General features: G+C 37.3%; 1 protein-coding gene and 1 non-coding gene across 2 annotated transcripts in view; one reads left to right on the top strand and one right to left on the bottom strand.

Annotated features, from left to right (window-relative positions):
• LOC140959294 (uncharacterized) overlaps window positions 1-17,286 on the bottom strand; it is a 25,765-nt gene extending 8,479 nt beyond the window's left edge. The window contains exons 1-7 of the mRNA XM_073417164.1: window positions 16,869-17,286; window positions 14,655-14,789; window positions 13,631-14,543; window positions 13,254-13,377; window positions 13,049-13,178; window positions 12,216-12,379; window positions 418-589 (exon numbers count right to left, since the gene is read on the bottom strand). Of these exons, the coding sequence (XP_073273265.1) occupies window positions 418-589; window positions 12,216-12,379; window positions 13,049-13,178; window positions 13,254-13,377; window positions 13,631-14,543; window positions 14,655-14,789; window positions 16,869-17,286 (2,056 nt within the window). The remainder of the gene's footprint in view (window positions 1-417; window positions 590-12,215; window positions 12,380-13,048; window positions 13,179-13,253; window positions 13,378-13,630; window positions 14,544-14,654; window positions 14,790-16,868) is intronic.
• A 949-nt stretch (window positions 17,287-18,235) lies between these two features.
• LOC140960618 (small nucleolar RNA R71) lies at window positions 18,236-18,346 on the top strand. The gene has a single exon (XR_012172219.1). It is a non-coding gene; the product is annotated as a small nucleolar RNA R71 (small nucleolar RNA).
• Window positions 18,347-18,574: the final 228 nt, after the last annotated feature.

Here is an 18,574-nt window from a genome sequence, read left to right as displayed (position 1 = left end):
ATATATATATATAAATTGGTATATGAAAAACTAATTTTTCTTTTAATCTGTAATTTGAATATAATGAATATTAAAATCTAGTGTATTGTGATTTTCCAATAATTATTAACTAATGCGTCTCAGGTGCATTTTACTGATACCTTACTCGTCATTGAACTGAAAATTATAATTATTATTATTACTGTATATATGAATATATTTTTTTTATTTTTATATAAAAACAAACTAAGAGGAGAAGAAGAAGAAGAGATTTTTCATACCTTAAAGAGAGAAAAAAAAATTAAAAACATACCGTTTAATCACAAGTTCAGCATCACATGAATTTTCTTTTCTTACTCTTGATTGTTGGCCAATTAAGTTTAGATAAGAATGGATCTGGTTCATGACTAAATCCTTGCAGTAAATCAATAAGTTCACCTTCACTTGTAGCAGAAACTAACATCCTTCGCGAAGCTAATGAAATAAATCCCTGTTCCACAACATCATCAAGAAACGATAGCAGTTTATCATAATAATTGTTAACATTTAACAAACCAATCGGCTTATTGTGGATATTTAATTGTGCCCAACAAACAGTATGAAATATTTCCTCCAATATAATGGCCTACAAATCCGTGTTTGAAAATTTGCGAAAAATTTAAAATTTTTCTTTTTAAATAATTAAAATGCCTCATTCATAAATGAACTGATAAATAAAGTTTGCTGTCCAAAATGGCAGCGGAAGAAATTAACATTTTCGAAATAACAGTAAAAGTTTATCCAATGATAATTAAAATGTTTGAGCAATCAAATAATAATAAATGCTGAACTGAGGTCCTCGGGTCCTACTACTGCCGACTCGAGCTGGCTCACTGGTCCCCGCCCTTGATCCCGACATCATCAGCACCTACAACAATCAAGTCTAGTGAGTCTAAAGACTCAAAATGCATATATCGTAAATAACAAGTAAATAAATAGTAAATTGCATGCGAGTTAAAATATCATGTCATGAGGCATATCGTAAAAATGTCGTGTCATGATTAATTATAATACGTGCATCACTGAACTGGGAAATCATAAATGAAAATTGTTGCTCCTTGGAGGCCTGTCATGAAATGTCGTGTCATGATTATCTGGTGAGATTATGGTCTACGCAAGTGGTCCCTGAACTGAACTGAACTGAGCTGACCGGTAACTGGCGACCGGAACCAGGAACTGGCGACCGGATGAGGTGCTGATAGTAAAGTGACCACAAGCAATATCGCATAAATCTCAAAATGAATATTTTGCACGTAATATAATTAATTAACATAATTAAATATCCTGTAATAATTTTACTAATTGGATTGGATCGCTCTCAGGCTCGCTGCAACCTAAATATGCCATGAAAAATATGCAGTAGCTTTTACTTGACCAAATTATGCAATTAAATCCGAAAACTGAGACAATTGCGCCTAACGACTTCGTATTTAATCATGACTCCGTGCCAACCCAAACCATCAAGTAGTCATGATTAAAATACGCCTATAATGATGAAATAATGCTCCTAAAATAGTGAGGGCCGAAATCTAGTGAATGGAGGCCAAAACATGAAACGCTCTTTCGAGAGTCAATTTGGCACATCGCACCGTAAATTCTTGTACGGCCTCAAAATGATCCGAATCACAAACGGCCAAAAACATGACCTTACTAACTTGATGAGGCACTGTCCAGTCCAAGGCCATAGGCTAAAAGCCAACCGAGAACTCGAATGAGCCACTGAACCAACACATCACTTGTTGTCCACAAAATACAGCAGCATGCTTGCGTTTCCTTACTTTGTTTTCAAGACTACCGGCCATTGGGGCTTGAACCACCGACCAGAGGCTCTTACCAACTTCCCAAGGAACGATTTGAACCATGGCTAAGGCCCTAGGCCAGCCACCATTCGCACCATTCCAGAAGTAACCCGAAAGTTCCAACCGAGAACACCCTTGCATGCGTGTGTGGTGTTGTGCTTTGTTTGCTGTCTTGTGTCGTTCCAGTGGCCATTTGATTGACCATGACTCAATCGAGACATCTAGGGGTATGGTATGAACCATGGCTAAGGGCCACAGGCCAACCAAGATTCACACCATTCCACAAAATCGAAACAACCCATGCTGTCAAAATGAGAAGCCGAAGGGGTGATGGGGCTGTTCTTGCGTTTTTATTTAAAAACCGATTCACCATGGACCAAGCCTTCAAAAGGGTGACTTAGTCACGTCTTAGACATGCTAGGGAGATGTTCTAACCATGGCTATAGCCCTCATGGCAGCCAAGATCAGATCCATTCCCTTGTTGACAGCACAACAGAAACTTTCGAAAACTCAAGTGGCCAAAATGGGGTGTTGTTGTCATTCCTTGATTTCAGCTAGCATGGGACTCAAACCAATGGACAAATGTGTCCCTAACATTTCCTATTTCATACCTAGGGGCAGCCTTGGGAGCCTGGAATCAAACCAATACCTGAAACCATCAAAACAAGTAAACCCGTGAAGAGCATCATGAAGGCCGAAATCTGTATCTTTTATTTTTCTGAAAATTCCTTGGTATGATTCGGTTTTTGCATGAAAATGATGATCATGTAATATAAAAATAATGATAATAGGACTTGATTGAAGAGTCAAGGAAGAACATATGCATGCTTGGTTCGTTTTTTTTGTTAAACTAATGAATAAGACGACTCGGCGCGGAGGAGATGGAGCGCTTTTGCTACCTTGTTTCTACTCAATTTTTCCCTCTTGTTTCTAGCTATGAAACTCACGATTTCCTACTCTGAAATGGCTCTCAGATTTCGGTGGAGAGGGGGAAGAAATGGTGGTTAGGGGAGTGAGGGAAAGGTTGCAATATAAGTGGAAACATGCAAGACCAAGTCTTCTATTTGAAATTTGAATTTTTGGTTTGATATCAAATATGATTTGTTGGGGTGTTTGTTGGGTGAAGATGGCCGATTCCTACATGTATACAAGGCTAGGATGTTGGTTATTAATTAATTAATTAAGGTGGATAAGATTATCATGTTAAGGAGTGACAAGGAATGGGTCAAAGGGTGAGTTGGCATAGAAATGTTGCTTAATCATCTAAGGGCCGAAAATTAGCAATAAATTGAAGGGGAAAATGTTGTTTTTTTAGTAAATTTTTAAACCTTTAAAGTCTTACCTATCGTCTAAATAATTTAGTGCATTAACCCCTTAATTATGGAACTTAAATGAACTTATTTCCTACTCACCTCAAGTTGCTTAAATAATTCCTCAAACCTCATTTTAACTTAAACCAAATTACTTGCTAGCTAAAATAAATTCTGGAAATGTCTTCTAAATCTTAAATTTTATCTCAAAACTCCAACTCCAGTCCGGCCTCACTGAATTAACTGAAATGCTAAAAATTTAAACTGCTAAGGAAAATAATTAAATTTAAATACTCATGCAATTTAAATCATTTTAATTTAAATACTAGAATTATGCATGGCTTATACGAAGTCTAAGTTACGGGTTCTACAATCCTTCTCCCCTTAACAGAACTTTCGTCCTCGAACTTAAAACTCACCGAATAACTCGGGATACCGACTCCTCATATCTGGCTCAGACTCCCACGTAGCTTCCTCCTCTGAATGGTTGAGCCATTTGACCTTCACTCGCTTAACCAGCTTGTTATNCTCAGATTTCGGTGGAGAGGGGGAAGAAATGGTGGTTAGGGGAGTGAGGGAAAGGTTGCAATATAAGTGGAAACATGCAAGACCAAGTCTTCTATTTGAAATTTGAATTTTTGGTTTGATATCAAATATGATTTGTTGGGGTGTTTGTTGGGTGAAGATGGCCGATTCCTACATGTATACAAGGCTAGGATGTTGGTTATTAATTAATTAATTAAGGTTGATAAGATTATCATGTTAAGGAGTGAAAAGGAATGGGTCAAAGGGTGAGTTGGCATAGAAATGTTGCTTAATCATCTAAGGGCCGAAAATTAGCAATAAATTGAAGGGGAAAATGTTGTTTTTTTAGTAAATTTTTAAACCTTTAAAGTCTTACCTATCGTCTAAATAATTTAGTGCATTAACCCCTTAATTATGGAACTTAAATGAACTTATTTCCTACTCACCTCAAGTTGCTTAAATAATTCCTCAAACCTCATTTTAACTTAAACCAAATTACTTGCTAGCTAAAATAAATTCTGGAAATGTCTTCTAAATCTTAAATTTTATCTCAAAACTCCAACTCCAGTCCGGCCTCACTGAATTAACTGAAATGCTAAAAATTTAAACTGCTAAGGAAAATAATTAAATTTAAATACTCATGCAATTTAAATCATTTTAATTTAAATACTAGAATTATGCATGGCTTATACGTAGTCTAAGTTACGGGTTCTACAATCCTTCTCCCCTTAAAAGAAATTTCGTCCTCGAAATTAAAACTCACCGAATAACTCGGGATACCGACTCCTCATATCTGACTCAGACTCCCACGTAGCTTCCTCCTCTGAATGGTTGAGCCATTTGACCTTCACTCGCTTAACCAGCTTGTTATGAAGCTTCTTTTCCTGTCTGTCTAAGATCTGCACTGGTCTCTCCTCATAAGATAGGTTTGGAGTAAGCTGCAACGGTTCAAAGTTCAAGACATGCGAAGGATTCGCCATATACTTCCTCAGCATAGAGACGTGGAACACATTGTGTACTCCGGCCAGATTCGGCGGAAGAGCAACACGATAAGCTAACGTCCCAACTCTGTCGAGGATCTCAAATGGTCCGATGAATCTCGGACTGAGCTTTCCTTTCTTTCCGAATCGCATGACACCCTTCATAGGTGCCACCTTCACAAAGACATGGTCGCCAACGGCAAACTCTAGATCTCTCCTCCTCTGATCTGCATAACTTTTCTGTCGACTCTGAGCAGTCCTCATCCTATCACAAATCTTGACTACTACATCGGCAGCCTGCTGAATAATCTCTGGACCCAACTCTGCTCTTTCTCCTACTTCATCCCAATGAACAGGATATCTGCACTTGCGGCCATATAGTGCTTCATACGGAGCCATACCTATAGACGACTGAAAACTGTTGTTATAGGTGAACTCTACCAATGGCAAGTTCGACTCCCAACTCCCAGAGAAATCAATGACGCAAGCACGGAGAAGATCCTCCAAGATCTGAATAACTCGCTCTGACCGTCCATCTGTCTGAGGATGGAAAGCTGTGCTAAACAGAAACTTCGTACCCATGGTCGAATGCAAACTCTTCCAAAACGAGGAAGTGAATCTGGGATCTCTGTCAGATACGATAGAAACTGGAATACCATGAAGTCGGACTATCTCCCGGATATACAACTCTGCATACTGAATCATGGTGAAAGTCGTCTTAATAGACAAGAAGAGCGCTGATTTGGTAAGACGATCTACAATCACCCAGATAGCATTTGATCCTCTGACTGACTTCGGCAATCCGGTCACGAAGTCCATGGTAACATTCTCCTACTTCCACTCAGGAATGGGAAGAGGCTTGAGCAAACCAGCTGGTCTCTGATGCTCCGCCTTCACTAACTGGCATGTCAGACACTCGGATACAAATCGTCTGATGTCTTTCTTAATCCCAGGCCACCAATACAATGACTGCAGATCTCGGTACATCTTCGTACTCCCAGGGTGAATGGAGTACGGGGACATGTGGGGCTCTGATAGAATATCTGCTCGGATAAAACCACTGCTAGGAACCCACATCCTGTCTCGGTATCTCACAATACCGTCGCTGACTGAATACAAGACACTGCCCTTGGCCTCATCTCTCTGCTTCCACTTTGCCAACTGCTCATCTGCTGACTGACCACTGCGAATACGGTCAACAAGAGAGGACTGAATAGTCAAGCTAGATAGACGAGGAACTCTACCTCGAGGATATGACTCTAGGTCAAACCTCTGCATCTCAATCTGAAGAGGTCTCTGAATTATCAAGTGAGCCATCACTGTGACCTTTCTTCTCAAAGCATCTGCAACTACATTAGCTTTACCCGGGTGGTAGCTAATGTCACAGTCATAATCCTTCACAAGTTCCAACCAACGCCTCTGCTGCATATTAAGCTCCTTCTGCGTAAAGAAATACTTGAGGCTCTTGTGGTCGGTAAAGATCTGGCACTTCTCTCCATACAGATAGTGCCTCCAAATCTTCAAGGCAAAAACTACGGCGGCCAACTCTAGATCATGGGTAGGGTAATTCTTCTCTTGGATTTTCAGCTGACGAGAAGCATATGCTATCACCTTCCCGTGCTGCATCAATACTGCGCCCAAACCGAGCTTTGAAGCATCGGTATATAGAACAAACTCACCAGGCCCTGACGGCATAGCCAAAACTGGTGCTGAGATAAGAGCTTGCTTCAAAGTATCGAAGCTCTTCTGACACTCCTCGCTCCAAACAAATTTCACATTCTTCTTTGTTAGTGCTGTGAGTGGAACTACAATCGAGGAGAATCCCTTAATGAACTTCCGATAATATTCTGCTAAGCCAAGAAAACTGCGGATCTCTGATGCATTCTACGGCACAACCCAATCTCTGACTGCGGCAACTTTTGTTGGGTCTACTTCAATACCACTGCTAGAAACGATGTGGCCTAAGAACGCCAGCTTTTCTAACCAGAATTCGAACTTACTGAATTTTGCGAATAATTTGTGCTTCTGCAAGGTCTGCAACACTGCGGAAAGATGCCTGCTGTGATCCTCCAGATTCTTGGAGTAGACGAGAATGTCGTCTATGAACACTATCACAAACTGGTCGAGGTACGGCTGAAATACGCGATTCATGAGATCCATGAAGATCGCTGGCGCATTCGTCAAACCGAACGACATCACAAGGAACTCGTAGTGACCATAACGAGTCCTGAAAGTTGTCTTCGAAACATCGGCGTCTCTCACCCTCAACTGGTGATAACCTGAACGCAGATCAATCTTAGAGAAAATCGAAGCTCCCTGCAACTGGTCAAACAGATCCTCAATCCTCGGAAGTGGGTAATTATTCTTCACTGTAACCATGTTCAACTCCCGATAGTCAATACAAAGCCTCATCGTGCCATCTTTCTTCTTAACAAACAAGACTGATGCGCCCCAAGGTGAGAAACTAGGGCGAATGAACTCCTTGTCAAGAAGTTCTTGAATCTTCTTCTTAAGCTCTGCCATCTCTGTCGGTGCAAGTCGGTACAGTGCTTTTAAGATCGGAGCCGTACCTGGCATTAGCTCGATAGAAAACTCCACTTCTCTCTCAGGTGGCATACCAGAGACGTCCTCAGGGAAAACGTCTAAGAAGTCTCTAACAATCGGAACATCTGAGGCTGACTGACTGGGTCCCTCGGGGACAGATATAAAAGTTGCTAAAAATGCCCGACACCCTCTATGCATGAGCTTCCTAGCCTGGACATAAGGAATAATGCGCGGTAAAAGAAAGTACTTGTCCGGCTCAAATAAAAACTGCGTCATTCCAGGCGATCGGACTAGAATAGATCTCCGCTGAAAGTCGATCAAAACTCTGTTCCGCAATAGCCAGTCCATCCCCAGAATGATGTCAAACTCTGGCATCGGCAATAAGATAAGATCCGCATAAACAAGATTTCCATGCAACTCAAGGACTATGTCTCGGATCACATTGGTGGCTGTTATCTCCTCTCCAGAAGGCAATGATACTGAATATGCTACATCTAGCCCGATGGTCTTAACTTTGAGAAAATTTGCAAAGACCTCTGAAATAAATGAGTGGGTAGCCCCTGAATCTATCAGAGCTTTGGTAGCTGAGCCAGCTATGAAAATTCTCCCTGAAAGTTCGGAACACTAAGCTGAACCCCAAATAATCACAAGATCTAAGCTTATTGACATGCAAAGGTCACAGTTCTCCTAACTAAATCCCAAAAAAAATACTGAGTAGAGCATGCAATCCTATCGCAATTCTAAGTTCAAAATCTTAATCCCGATTCCCAAAACATTGGAATGCAAATGTAAACTTAAAGCTGTAAGGTACTTGTCATCAGCATGGTATCGGGGTTCGTCTCCGCAGCATGGAGAGCAAAAACTCTGTCTTGGGTAGGCAGATTCTTCCGGGGCCACTGCTGCAGCACGTGGTCTGTGCTGCCACACTTATAACATTTCCCTGAGCCATACATGCATGCTCCAGGATGACGGTGTGAACACTTGGGACAGACTGGGTGCTCAAAGGTCCTCGGGACGGCACGTCCCTGCTGCTGCTGCTGTTGAGGTCCTCCTCTGTTTCTGGGCGGGCCGTGATGCGGCCTCTTATGCTGATGCTGATGCTGATGCTGTTGAGGAGGAGGAAGAGGACAGTGTGGTACCTGAACTGGTCGCTTTCCCAAGCGATCCCTCTCTATATCAATCAGATCTTGCTCTGCAGCCAGAGCCCTAGAAACAGCAACCTCAAAGGTAGTAGGGCCAGCAACCCTAACATTGCGGCGTAAGATCGGCCGCAGACCATCCAGAAAGTGCCTCAGCTTGGCACTGGCATCGTTCGCAATCAAGGGCACAAAGTGACAGCCCCTCTCAAATTTACGGATGAACTCCGTAACAGTAAGCTCCCCTTGCCTCAGGGTCATGAACTCCCTGGTCAAACGCGAACGCACCTCATCCGTAAAGTACTTGGAGTAAAACACCTCCGTGAAGCGCACCCAAGACAGTGTAGCCAAGTTAAGGGCTACTGAAGCTTCTTCCCACCATAAGCGGGCATCTCCTCAGAACAGATAAGAGGCACAACGAACTCGATCTGAATCCCCAAGCTCCATGAACTCGAAGATAACCTCGAGGGACTTGATCCAGCCCTCGGCAATCATGGGGTCCAACGTCCCTGAAAACTCCTTCGGACGCATCTTCATAAATCTCTCATATACAGCATCGGGCCCTATCGGCCTGGCTGCCACAGCATTGTTCTCCGCAAACTGCGCGAAGAACTGAGTCATCCCAGCTAGCATCTGGGCATTCATGTCAGGTGGAGGGGGTGGAGGTCCGTTCCTCTCCTGCCTCGGCTCCTCTCTGTCCTCCTGGCGAGGCTCATCATCTCTCGTACGCTCAAGAATACGTCTTGGAGGCATACTGTTCCATACATAACCCATACGTAACCAACATGCATAACCTCTATATAATTTAATTAAATTTAAATACTGAACAATAAAAATCTGGACTTAAAAACATTTCATGAAAACATGCTGTTAAAATATTTCATGCTGTAACGAAATACGTAAATGTAAAACTTACAGACCGAAGACGTGACTTCATGAGCTTCTCGTGGTCAGTAGTAGTACAACCCTTTACAGAACCATTGCTCTGATACCAGCTATAATGGCCTAGAAATCCGTGTTTGAAAATTTGCGAAAAATTTAAAATTTTTCTTTTTAAATAATTAAAATGCATCATTCATAAATGAACTGATAAATAAAGTTTGATGTTCAAAATGACAGCGGAAGAAATTAACATTTTCGAAATAACAGTAAAAGTTTAACCAATGATAATTAAAATGTTTAAGCAATCAAATAATAATAAATGCTGAACTGAGGTCCTCGGGTCCTACTACTGCCAACTCGAGCTGGCTCACTGGTCCCCGCCCTCGATCCTGACATCATCAGCACCTACAACAATCAAGTCTAGTGAGTCTAAAGACTCAAAATGCATATATCGTAAATAACAAGTAAATAAATAGTAAATTGCATGCAAGTGAAAATATCATGTCATGAGGCATATCGTAAAAATGTCGTGTCATGATTAATTATAATACGTGCATCACTGAACTGGGAAATCATAAATGAAAATGGTTGCTCCTTGGAGCCCTATCATGAAATAACTTGTAATAATTTTCTGATGAGATTATGGTCTACGCAAGTGGTCCCTGAACTGAACTGAACTGAGCTGACTGGTAATTGGCGACCGGAACCAGGAACTGGCGACCGGATGAGGTGCTGATAGTAAAGTGACTACAAGCAATATCGCATAAATCTCAAAATGAATATTTTTGCACGTAATATAATTAATTAACATAATTAAATATCCTGTAATAATTTTACTGATTGGATTGGATCGCTTTCAAGCTCGCTGCAACCTAAATATGCCATGAAAAATATGCAATAGCTTTTACTTGACCAAACTATGCAATTAAATCCGAAAACTGAGACAATTGCGCCTAACGACTTCGTATTTAATCATGACTCCGTGCCAACCCGAAACATCAAGTAGTCATGATTAAAATACGCCTAAAATGATGAAATAATGCTCCTAAAATAGTGACGGCCAAAATCTAGGTGAATGGAGGCCAAAACATGATACGCTCTTTCGAGAGTCAATTTGGCACATCGCACCGTAAATTCTCGTACGGCCTCAAAATGATCCGAATCACGAACGGCCAAAACCATGACCTTTCTAACTTGATGAGGCACTGTCCAGTCCAAATCCATAGGCTAAAAGCAAACCGAGAACTCGAACGAGCGACTGAACCAACGCATCATTTGCTGTCCACAAAATACAGCATCATGCTTGCGTTTCCTTACGTCGTTTTCGGGACTACCGGCCATTGGGGCTTGAACCACCAACCAGAGGCTCTTACCAACTTCCCAAGGAACGATTTGAACCATGGCTAAGGGCCCTAGGCCAGACACCATTCGCACCATTCCAGAAGTAACCCGAAAGTTCCAACCGAGAACACCCTTGCATGCGTGTGTGGTGTTGTGCTTCGTTTGCTATCTCGTGTCGTTCCAGTGGCCATTTGATTGACCATGGCACGAACTAGACTTCTAGGGGTATGGTATGAACCGTGGCTAAGGGCCATAGGCCAACCAAGATTCACACCATTCGACAAAATCGAAACAACCTATGCTGTCAAAATGAGAAGCCGAAGGGGTGATGGGGCTGTTCTTGCGTTTTTATTTAAAAACCGATTCACCATGGACCAAACCTCCAAAAGGGCGACTTAGTCACGTCTTAGACATGCTATGGAGATGTTCTAACCATGGCTATAGCCCTCATGGCAGCCAAGATCAGATCCATTCCCTTGTTGACAGCACAACAGAAACTTTCAAAAACTCAAGTGGCCAAAATGAGGTGTTGCTGTCCTTCCTTGATTTTGGCTAGCATGGGACTCAAACCAATGGACAAATGTGTCCCTAACATGTCCTAGTTCATGCCTAGGAGCAGCCTTAGGAGCCTAGAATCGAACCAATACCTGAAACCATCAAAACAAGTGAACCCGTGAAGAGCATCATGAAGGCCGAAATCTGTATCTTTTATTTTTCTGAAAATTCCTTGGTATGATTCGGTTTTTGCATGAAAATGATGATCATGTAATGTAAAAATAATGATAATAGGACTTGATTGAAGTGTCAAGGAAGAACATATGCATGCCTGGTTCTTTTTGAAAGAAAAACGAATGAATAAGACGACTCGGCGCAGAGGAGATGGAGCGCTTTTGCTACCTTGCTTCTACTCGATTTTTCCCTCTTGTTTCTAGCTATGAAACTCACGATTTCCTACTCTGAAATGGCTCTCAGATTTGGGTGGAGAGGGGGAAGAAATGGTGGTTAGGAGAGTGAGGGAAAGGTTGCAATATAAGGGGAAACATGCAAGACCAAGTCTCCTATTTGAAATTTGAATTTTTGGTTTGATATCAAATATGATTTGTTGGGGTGTTTGTTGGGTGAAGATGGCCGATTCCTACATGTATACAAGGCTAGGATGTTGGTTATTAATTAATTAATTAAGGTGGATAAGATTATCATGTTAAGGAGTGACAAGGAATGGGTCAAAGGGTGAGTTGGCATAGAAATGTTGCTTAATCATCTAAGGGCCGAAAATTAGCAATAAAATTGAAGGGGAAAAAGTTTTTTATTTAGTAAATTTTTAAACCTTTAAAGCCTTACCTATCCTCTAAATAATTTAGTGCATTAACCCCTTAATTATGGAACTTAAATGAACTTATTTCCTACTCACCTCAAGTTGCTTAAATAATTCCTCAAACCTCCTTTTAACTTAAACCAACTTACTTGCTAGCTAAAATAAATTCTGGAAATGTCTTTTGAATCTTAAATTTTATCTCAAAACTCCAACTCCAGTCCGGCCTTACTGAATTAACTGAAATGCTAAAAATTTAAACTGCTACGGAAAATAATTAAATTTAAATACTCATGCAATTTAAATCATTTTAATTTAAATACTAGAATTATGCATGACTTATACGTAGTCTAAGTTACGGGTTCTACATCCAAAGTACCTAAACCTCCTGACAAAGCAATGAAAGCATCTGAATGTTCAATCATTTGAGTAATTCGTTCATACATGTTGTCCACTTTCATTTCTTCTCCTATTGTTGGTCCAGTAAGACTGGCTAAGGTAATCGGAATAATGCCTAACACTTCACTTCCACCTTCATGCGCAGCCTTTGCAACTTTTCCCATGAGACCAACTTCACCACCACCATATACCAAATGAATCTTTTTTTAGCAAGTGTTATTCCAAGCTTTTCTGCTACCTCATCATAAATTGAATCTTTTCCTGCACTAGATCCACAAAATACACAAATATTTTTTATTTTACTTACCGTGGACGTCGACATGTTGAGAAATATGTTTTCTGCAATTGTTAAATCACAGCATATGAATTTATAAGCGTAACATGCCAAAAGTCAATATTTGAACAGGAAATTATTATTATTAAAAGAAAATAAAAATGACATAAATTAAAACACATATATACAGCGTAGTTGTGATTGTGGCTCACATCTTCCTCTGATTTTACGTTCAGTAACGGCTTCAACGCCTTCTATGAGTCGAGGATATGCTTCCCATCCAATTTTCTTATAAATTGGCAAACAGGGTCTTTTAACGTCAGATTCCCGAGACGAAATTGTATATATATATTTACTTATCTAAACAGATATGCGTTACTACAGTAGGATCTTTATAAGGCTGATTCCACCGTCCATATTGATATTCCTCATGTTGAAATTGCCACCATAGTTTAAGAAGTTCATTTTGCACGTACCCACTAGAATGCGTATCAAGAACCTCTAGAAAATTATCCAAAGGCTCTTTACTCAGACCATTCTTAATGAATAAAATTTTATCTTCTCTATTCATTGATGTCATTCCAACATTTTTGCATTTCCCTTTACAAGTCCACCTTGCACATTTATGACATCCACCTATACGTTTAGCTCTTCGCTTCTTGGCATATGTGCTTTTACCAAATCCTGGCATATGTCTTATTATTATTTCACTTGCTTCCCCAACCAATCGGACTTTTGCTTCAATTATCAACCGGATATCATTCGGTATGCCATATGACATCATCAACCTTAGTCGCTCACATCTAGCTTTATAAATTTTTTTCAACGCATTATCAGGTAAACAAGCAAAATATTTACGAAGATTCACAATACAAGCATCCATATTATTATTATTATTATTATATATTTCAATTATTTTGGGAAAACTGAAAAAACCGACTTAGATAGTCACGGAGTACCGTTATCCGCCACTTAACCGGGAAATGAACTAGAATCTGCAAAAACAAAATGAAAATATCAAACAACTATTGTGGATCATATAAAGGCATAAAATCATCATTAAGAATTTCATTTTCTATAAAAGGCTTAAGTCTTTGCCCATTAACTTTAAACACGTCATTATTTTTAGGATTTTCAATATCAACAGCACCATGAGGATAAACAAATTTAACTATAAATGGTCCTGACCATCTCGATCTTAGTTTTCCTGGAAATAAATGCAAACGAGAATTATAAAGTAAAACTTTTTGTCCAATTTCAAATGACTTTCTCATAATATTTTTATCATGAAAGGCTTTAGTTTTATCTTTATAAATCTTTGAATTTTCATATGCATCATTTCTTAATTCTTCAAGTTCATTTAATTGCAATTTTCTTAATTTAGATGCATCATCTAAATTAATATTAAATGCTTTAATTGCCCAATAAGCTTTATGTTCAAGTTCAACCGGTAAATGACAATGCTTACCAAAAACTAACCTATATGGTGACATCCCTAATGATGTCTTAAATGCAGTTCTATATGCCCATAATGCATCAGTTAATCTTAAAGACCAATCTTTTCGATTTGGATTAACTGTTTTTTCTAAAATTTGTTTTATTTCTCTATTTGCAAGTTCAACTTGACCATTACTTTGAGGATGATATGGGGTAGAAACTTTATGTGTAATGCCATATTTTCTTAACAAAGAAGAAAATGATTTATTTATAAAATGACTTCCCCCATCACTAATTATTGCTCTAGGTATTCCAAATCGACTAAAAATATTTTCTTTTAAAAATTTTATAACAACTTTATGATCATTAGTTCTACATGCAATTGCTTCAATCCATTTTGAAACATAATCAACAGCGACTAAAATGTACGTATATCCAAAAGATAATGGAAATGGACCCATAAAATCTATCCCCCAACTATCGAATATTTCAATAATTATGATTGGATTTAAAGGCATCATGTTTCGTTTTGAAATTGATCCCATCTTCTGACAGTTTTCACAAGATTTGCAAAATAAATGCGTATCTTTGAATAAAGAGGGCCAATAAAATCCACATTGTAAGATTTTTGCAGCTGTTTTATTGGATGAAAAATGACCTCCACATGCTTCAGAATGACAAAATTTAATAACATTACTTACTTCATTGTCGGGTATGCATCGTCGAAAAATTTGGTCAGGACAATACTTAAACAAGTAAGGATCATCCCAATAAAATTTTTTAACTTCTATCAAGAATTTATTCTTATCCTGTGAATTCCAATGAGAAGGCATTTTATTTGTCACAATAAAATTTACAATGTTAGCAAACCAGGGCATAATAGTAGCATAAAACAACTGATCATCTGGAAAATTTTCATTTATTGGTATTTCATTATGAGATGATTCAGTCATTATTCTAGATAAATGATCGGCTACGACATTTTCTTTTCCTTTTTTATCTTTAATTATAATATCAAATTCTTGTAACAATAAAATCCACCGTATTAATCTTGGCTTAGCATCTTGTTTATTTGATAAATATTTTACGGCAGAATGATCAGTGTACACAATAGTAGTAGAACCAATTAAATAAGATCGAAACTTATCTAATGCAAATACTACTGAAAGTAATTCTTTTTCAGTAGTTGAATAATTTATTTGGGCACTATTTAAGGTTCTACTAGCATAATAGATTGCATACGGTTTTCCTTCTTTTCTCTGTCCTAACACAGCTCCTATAGCATAATCACTTGCATCACACATTAATTCAAATGGTAAAGACCAATCTGGAGGTTGTAAAATAGGTGATGTAATTAAAAGATTAATTATTTTTTTAAAAGCATTTTCACATTTCTGAGTCCATTCAAATTGTGTATCTTTTGTTAAAAGATTCGAAATTGGTTTAGATATTATGCTGAAATTTTTTATAAACCTTCTATAAAAACCTGCATGACCCAAGAATGATCGAACTTCTTTGACCGTTTTTGGTGATGTTAAATTAGCAATAACATCAACTTTGGCTTTATCAACTTCAATTCCTTTTTCAGATATCACATGACCTAACACAATCCCAGATTTAACCATATAATGACATTTTTCCCAATTTAAAACAAGATTTTTTTCTTCACATCGTTTTAATACTTCTTCTAGGTTTTTAAGACAATTTTCAAATGAGTTTCCAAAAACAGTTATATCATCCATAAAAACTTCTACAAATTCTTCAATCATATCACTGAAAATACTTAACATGCATCTTTGAAAAGTAGCCGGAGCATTACATAAACCAAATGGCATTCTTTTAAATGCAAAAGTTCCGAAAGGACAAGTGAAAGTAGTTTTTTCTTGATCTTCTAATGATATAGGTATTTGATAATACCCCGAATACCCATCAAGAAAACAGTAATAAGAATTTCCTGCTACTTTTTCTAGAATTTGATCTAAAAATGGTAGTGGGAAATGATCTTTTCTAGTTGCATCATTTAATTTTCTATAATCAATACACATACGCCAACTAGATGGAATCCTAGCTTGTAATAACTCTCCCTTTTCATTTTTTATAACAGTGATGCCTGACTTTTTAGGTACTACTTGTGTTGGACTTACCCATTTACTATCTGAGATTGGATAGATAATTCCAGCGTCTAATAGTTTTAATACTTCATTCTTAACAACTTCCTTCATATGTGGATTTAACCTTCTTTGTGGTTGTTGATATGTTTTAGCATTTTCTTCCAAATGAATTTTATGTGTGCAAATTAAAGGATTTATACCTTTTATATCTTTCAAAGTCCATCCAATTGCATTTTTATATTTTTTAAGTAATTTAATTAAATCTTCTTCTTGATTTGGTAGAAGAGTGGAAGAAATTACAACAGGAAATGTTTTATTTTCACCAAGAAATACATATTTCAATTCGAATGGTAAAACTTTTAATTCAAGTTTTGTATTATCATCTTCTTTAAAATTATTTTCAGACTCAAAACTTTCTATTGAAAAAACTTCAGATTGTTGATTTAAGTTTTCTTCTTGTATATTTTCTTCCACAATTGTTTCAATTTCATTATCATATTCATTTTCATTAATACTTGGTTGTTTACATAAATTGAACACATTAAGTTCTAGAGTCATATTTCCAAAAGACAATTTCATTATTCCATTTCGACAATTAATTAAAGCATTTGAAGTTGCTAGAAATGGTCGTCCCAATATTACTGGAATTTCATTATGTACTTCTATTGGTTGTGTATCCAAAACAATAAAATCTACAGGATATATGAATTTATCAACTTGAACCAACACATCTTCTACAATACCTCTAGGTATTTTGATTGACCTATCCGCCAGTAAGAGAGTAACAGAAGTGGGTTTTAATTCTCCTAAATTAAGTTTTTCATAAACTGAATAAGGAAGTAAATTCACACTTGCTCCCAAATCTAACAAAGCTTTTTTAATTTTATTTTCTCCAATAATACATGAAATTGTTGGACAACCAGGATCTTTATATTTTAAACTAGAATTATTTTGAAGAATAGAACTTACTTGTTCAGCCAAGAATGCTTTCTTCTTCACATGCAATTTTCTCTTCACAGTACATAAGTCTTTTAAAAATTTTGCATATGAAGGTACTTGTTTAATAGCATCTAATAATGGAATATTTATCTTTACCTGTTTAAAAACTTCATAGATATCAGAATCATTTTTTTGTTTTTTATGATTTGTTAATGCATGAGGAAATGGTGGAGGTTTATTTGATTCATTTACTATTTCAGATGATTTATCATTCAACATATTATTTTTAGAATTTAAGGTATTATCATTCTCAAAAGTATCAGGATTATCATCCTTACTCTTTGATTTTAAATGATCCTTGTTTTCATTACTATATGGATCATTAACTATTTTACCACTTCTAAGGGTAATAACAGATTTTATTTGATCAATTTTTTCATTTTTTAATTCTTGATTTTGATTTTTAGGATTAGGTTGAGGTTGAGATGGAAATTTTCCTTTTTCATGAATATTAAGTGCAGATGCAAATTTTGCAAGAGTTTCTTTCAAATCAGTCATAGATTGACTGTTTTGAATATTGATAGATTCTTGCTTTTGGATAAATGCATGAATTACATCTTCAAAGTTTTTTCTTGGAGGTGTAACATAAGGAATATAACCTTGATGATTTTGGTTATTTTGAAAATATTGTTGTGAGGGTTGTGCATTATTATCATTCCTCCAACTAAAATTAGGATGATTTTTCCATCCAGGATTATATGATGTTGAAAAAGGATCTAGTATTGGTTTTTTATAATTGTTAACATAATTTGCTTGTTCATGGAGACATTCTTTAAATGAAGGTAATGTTGGACAATCTTTTGTAGCATGATCATGTGTATCACATATATGACAAACAATTTCTTGAATACTTTTTAATTGACCACTCTTTTTCATTTCTAATGACTCAATTTTTCTTGCTAAAGATGCAAGTTTAGCTTGAATATCTATATCATCTTTAAGATTATAGATACCACCCCCATTTGTTGAATTATTGATTTTAGTTGTTGGTGGTTCTATTGTGCCTATATTATCCCAATTTTGAGCATTTTCTGCTAATGAATCCAAATACTCCATAGCTTCATTTGGGTTTTTATCTTCAAAAGTTCCATTACACATGAATTCTATCATTTGCCTATCTTTAGGTATTAGACCTTCATAAAAGTGAGAAACTATTCTCCATGTTTCAAAACCATGATGTGGGCATGTATTAAGTAATTCTTTATATCTATCCCAACATTGATAAAATGTTTCTCCTTGTTTTTGAGAAAAAGTAGTAATTTGTCTTTTAAAAGAGTTTGTTCTATGGGAAGGAAAAAACTTTTTGAGAAATTGTTGTTGCATTTCTTCCCATGATCTTATTGAACTTGATCTCAAATTTTGTAGCCATGTTTTAGCTTTATCTTTTAAAGAAAAAGGGAAAAGCTTTAATCGAACTATATCCATGCTACAATTTTGATCATTATAAGTGTTACAAACTTCCTCAAATTCTCTTAGATGTAAATATGGATTTTCAGAATCTAAGCCA

Source organism: Primulina huaijiensis, chromosome 15 (assembly GCF_012295235.1).
Source record: "Primulina huaijiensis isolate GDHJ02 chromosome 15, ASM1229523v2, whole genome shotgun sequence".
Taxonomy (NCBI): Eukaryota; Viridiplantae; Streptophyta; class Magnoliopsida; order Lamiales; family Gesneriaceae; genus Primulina; species Primulina huaijiensis.
Note: the sequence above shows the minus strand (reverse complement) of the source record. Positions and strands in the feature narration are given on the sequence as shown.